This window comes from Anarrhichthys ocellatus, unplaced genomic scaffold (assembly GCF_004355925.1).
Source record: "Anarrhichthys ocellatus isolate YVR2014 unplaced genomic scaffold, GSC_Weel_1.0 scaffold16, whole genome shotgun sequence".
Classification (NCBI taxonomy): Eukaryota; Metazoa; Chordata; class Actinopteri; order Perciformes; family Anarhichadidae; genus Anarrhichthys; species Anarrhichthys ocellatus.
The window spans coordinates 6,520,749-6,525,379 of NW_022280046.1; the positions used below are offsets into that span (position 1 = coordinate 6,520,749).

Sequence of the window (4,631 nt, forward strand, 5' to 3'; positions counted from 1 at the left end):
TGTGTGTGTGTGTGTGTGTGTGTGTGTGTGTGTGTGAGAGAGTGAGAGAGAGAGAGAGAAAGAACAGGGGGGGTGGAAGCTGCTGTATGACTGCTCTTTCCTAAAAGCTACCGGAGATACCCTATTTAGGAGCACGCTTCAATTAAACATTACCATTCTGTCTTGTCAATTCAAGAACGTTTTTGCCGTGTTCCCAAAAATCCAGCCAAGAGAATAAACCTCCTTTCAACTGCAAAATCATTTCAAAAAAGAATCCATAATTTAGAACCCTTCTGTTCTGTGTCATCCTCCTTTTCCAACTGACTGCTGTTAAACATGAGTGAGTTTACAGCTGGAGACGTAAGTCAGAAACAGAAAGCCTGAGATGAATAATAAACCTTTCCATCAAGAAATAATGTCACGCATTGTGTGTCAGAGCCTCGATTTACTCTTGAAAACATGGGGATTGATTTACTTATATTTGCATGTATTTGCTGACGTATTGACAGACGTTCATACCTAACCTCCCTTTTTTTAAAATTTCCTTTTTGCTTCCCTCCGCAGACTGTCGAGTACAACATCTTTGAGGGCACGGAGGTGCGCGGCGGGCCTCTGGTGGTGATCAGCCAGGGCAAGATCGTCTTGGAGGAAGGGAACCTCCACACCACTGAGGGCTCGGGACGCTTCGTGGCCCGCAAACCCTTCCCCGACTACGTCTACAAGAGGATAAAAGCTCGCAGCAGGGTACGTTCTGCTGGCGTCTGCGTTACGCGCCTGCATACCCGTTAAGAGGATGGGACGTTTCTCCTTCATTCTAGCTGACGTGAGTGTCTGTCTTCTTTCCTAAAATGCAGCTGGCTGAGCTGAGGGGCGTGCCCAGAGGACTGTACGACGGGCCGGTCTGCGAGGTGTCGGTCACCCCCAAAACCATGACTCCCTCCTCCTCCGCCAAGACCTCACCTGCCAAGCAGCCCAACCAGCCCGTCCGTAACCTGCACCAGTCTGGTTTCAGCCTATCCGGTGAGTGCAGACGTAGCGCCAACTTCTGACAAAAACTACGCCGTGCATAGCCTAGTTTATACACATTAAAGGAATGCTCTGATCTCTATGCACAGAAACAAACGATTCATTTCTCTGCATGCAGTGTGATCGTCTGCCAAACGGTGAGCTTTTATTATCACTGTTTGATTAGATGATTTAAATGGAGCTACGGTCACCAATCACAATAGTTGTTAAGACCCAGAGAAAGTGTTATTTAACATTTGTTAGCAGTTTTATAGATGTTTTCTTCTATGGGGGCGGACTGTGTGGAAAATGTTTTTGGGGTCCAGTGGATCATTTTGTTGCAGTACCACAGTTGGCCACTGGGTCAAATTACACTACGGATGGGAAGTAGCTCTGTTTATACCATGCACTGTATACAAGATGTGGTTTTCTTACAGTACTAGTAGATAACCTAGCCAGGAAAATTAGCCATCGTCTTTTGCGTGATGCTTATCCTTCTGGGCTGTTGTGGTCCCTCGAGATCAAACTCATACATCCGTGATCTGAGTAGAGTGGACGTTTTTAAAATGCAGAGTCCATAATAGTTCTAGCCAAATTTCCATTCTGGTTGTCACAGGTGCTCAGGCTGACGACAACATTCCTCGCCGGAACACCCAGCGCATCGTGGCGCCACCGGGCGGCAGGGCCAACATCACCAACCTGGGTTAGAGCCCCCCGCCCCCCCCCCACGGGCCGCTAAGGAGGAAACGAAAGAGATCGGAGGACGGACGGTCGACAGGAGCTGAGGGGTCGAGAGAACCACTCCACAACGCCGGGAGCTGAAAACCCATCGCAGCACCTGACCGGGCCCATCTGTCAGCCTCAATCTCCCACCTCCTCCTTCGCTGGCTTTCACGGGCCCACTCCCTCCCCCCCCCCCCCCTCCGATCATAGAGGACACCGTTAGAAACGACAACAAGAAAAAGGTCTGCCTCATATGATGACAAAAGAGAAAAAAATGAAAACACTCATTTGAGAACTTTTGACTGCATTATTTCATTTTTTTTTTTTTTACACTGTATTTTCTCCCTGCCATGTGTCCTTTTGATGTTTGATTGACTGTTGTTTTAATAGAGGGGTCAAGTGAGACTAAACTGAATTAACACCGCTAAGAGAAGAGGAACATTTTCATGCAGGATGTGCATTGTGTTTCCACTCTTCCCTTGTCATTTGGGAGAGGAGTCTAAATGGCGCACCGGTACAAAGACCAGTATTGTTTTGATCTTTTCTTGCTTTCCTTGAACAGGCCAAACGGTAGCTTTGTTTGGAATCTGAACAGTCTTACAGTTCATTCAGCCAACACGCTGTCAACTTATTTGTGATTTGTATTATTATTGTTGCACTTCTGTTGCTTCACTTTACACTGCATCCCCACCCGTCACAACATCAATTGATTATTAGCCAGGAGGACGGCCTTAAGGTTTGCACACGGCGATCTTTCTATTATAGGCTCTGGCTGCACTGACTCATCTCATGTTTTCCCACCTGTGGCTTTGTGTAGGAACACAAGTAGAAAACCATATTCCACATTTGGCAGCTGCCTTAGAGCTTTTTTTTTTTTTTTTTTAGCTGAGGAGCTTTGGCAGGTAGTAAATGGAGGTTGATGATAAGTGGGAGAACGGAAGGAAAGATCTCAGGAGGAAAGAGAAAGTTATACTCGCTTGTCGCTTCAAACGCAACCTTTCCTTTCGGTGTCTCAATGTCGTCCTGTTGAGCGAACCTTCAGAGAATCCTAACCGTCCATGAAGGTTTTGATTAACAGCCGTTGAGGCTCCTGATCCCCGTCCATCACTATCCAGTGTATTTGCATACAGAATGTTTCTCCTCCAAATGTGACTGTTTTATACTCATCAAACCCCTCTTTTCTTTTCTACTCTGTATGTGCCTGAACCCACAGAAGTTGTACTGATAGTTTTTTTTCTTCTTCTTCCTGTTTTGTTATTCTTATTGAAGGTTAGTGAAGGATGTAAGATAAAGAGGAAAAAAAAAGAAAGATGTAAGATAGCCAGGATAAAACCGATTCTAAGGTGCCAGATTTTGCGCTTTCACAGGGCCCGCCCTTGTCGGCGGAGCCCCTGTAAAGACGGAAAAACGTTCGATATTGAGAAATGTTCTAATGTTTTAGGGTTTTTAACTTTGTCGTCAAACTGCTTTTTAGTGTCATTCTGTAACTAGGCGCCTGAGGGCCGAGCACTTTTGATTTACGCTTGAAAGTAGACGAGCTGATGTACTTCTGACTAGTATGCGGTGTTGATGTGTGGGGGATGTACACCACTTCTTTACTGGTGTGGACGTGACTTTGCTCCGGGCTGTGCTGAGCTCTCGACGTTCCTTATTTATTTTTTTGTTGCATGATCTGGTTTTCATTTAGCCAAGCGACTGATTTCCTGTGTTGGTCCTTATGCCAACGAGGTCTTGGAAGCCAGTCACCATCTCTCTCTGTAGACCCTTTTTCTTCCCAGTGACTCAACACAGAGCAACAAGCTCACCCTGGCTCCACGCCAGGGACCAGTTCAATATATGTGGATCAAGACCAGTCTCTGCTTTAGACTGGTTTTGCATTCTTTAGACTAATCTGATGAAGACCTTCTCCTGAATTAATGTCCTACTAGTCGCTATAGCAGCGCATAAATAGCTTGTGTCACTCACACGCATACATATATGATGTGTGTGTGTATATATATATATATATATATATATACACGAACTACACCAACTCTGTTTGTGCTTTCAACCCTAGTATTCCAGGCTTCCTCTCATCTAACTGGAAGCCTACAGAAGGCAAGGTCAGCGTTACGGATGGTATGTGTTTTTTTTGTTTTATTTTTAAAGGATCCAAAGCGGGGGGAATGAAGCTCGTGTCTGAAGCCATCAAAGATGAGACATGATAGGAATCTCCACGGCAACTTGTGCATCACACAACGAGGTTTCTGTAAGTCAGGAAGTAGGGAATAAGACCCTGTGTGTCTGACTGCTGTTGCCTCTTTTCCTTTTTTTAATCCTCCTAATTAATGAGAAACACTCCTAACACTCTCTTCTTTTAGCTCTACACTATGACACTTCCTGCTCCACTACTTCGGTGGGACGAAGAGACACTTCTAGAGCATAGCTCTTGTGAGAGTAACAGCACGCTCCTTGTATTTTTCTATTTTCCGCGTCACTCCTTCCTTTCAGCTTGTCTTTATCCGTCTTTCCTCTTTTCATTCCTTCCCTCCCTCCCTGGCTCCGTCGTTGTTTCTGGCTGTTGCCGAGGCGACAGACCCCTCCGCTCTCACACGGGGCTCTGCTTTTTTGTTTGTCATGGCAACGCTTGTCAGATCGGAGGTTGCTCGTAGCAACTCGTCTCCTGACCTGGTGCTACTAGAACAGCTCTGCACACACACACACACACACACACACACACATTTTTATAATTATTCCGGGACAGTTCTGCACCATTTCTACATAATCCGGTGCCGAGTTGCGTGGAATCCAGATTCCCCTGCTGCTTAAAAACAGAAATCTTATTCATTGAAAGCACACACAACAAACGGCCGTTGCTGTGATGCAGCACCCATGGCCTGAAAGAATTGACTTGGACATTAAAAACCGTCTGTCAATGCTGGCCC

The 4,631-nt window shown here is 45.9% G+C and overlaps 1 protein-coding gene across 2 annotated transcripts in view; it reads left to right on the top strand.

Annotated features, from left to right (window-relative positions):
- Window positions 1-4,370, top strand: part of dpysl2b (dihydropyrimidinase like 2b) — a 23,588-nt gene extending 19,218 nt beyond the window's left edge. For both annotated transcript variants that reach the window (XM_031855577.1, XM_031855578.1), the window contains exons 12-14: window positions 544-723; window positions 834-999; window positions 1,601-4,370. In XM_031855577.1, coding sequence (XP_031711437.1) covers window positions 544-723; window positions 834-999; window positions 1,601-1,692 — 438 coding nt within the window. In that variant the 3' untranslated portion in view covers window positions 1,693-4,370. The remainder of the gene's footprint in view (window positions 1-543; window positions 724-833; window positions 1,000-1,600) is intronic.
- Window positions 4,371-4,631: the final 261 nt, after the last annotated feature.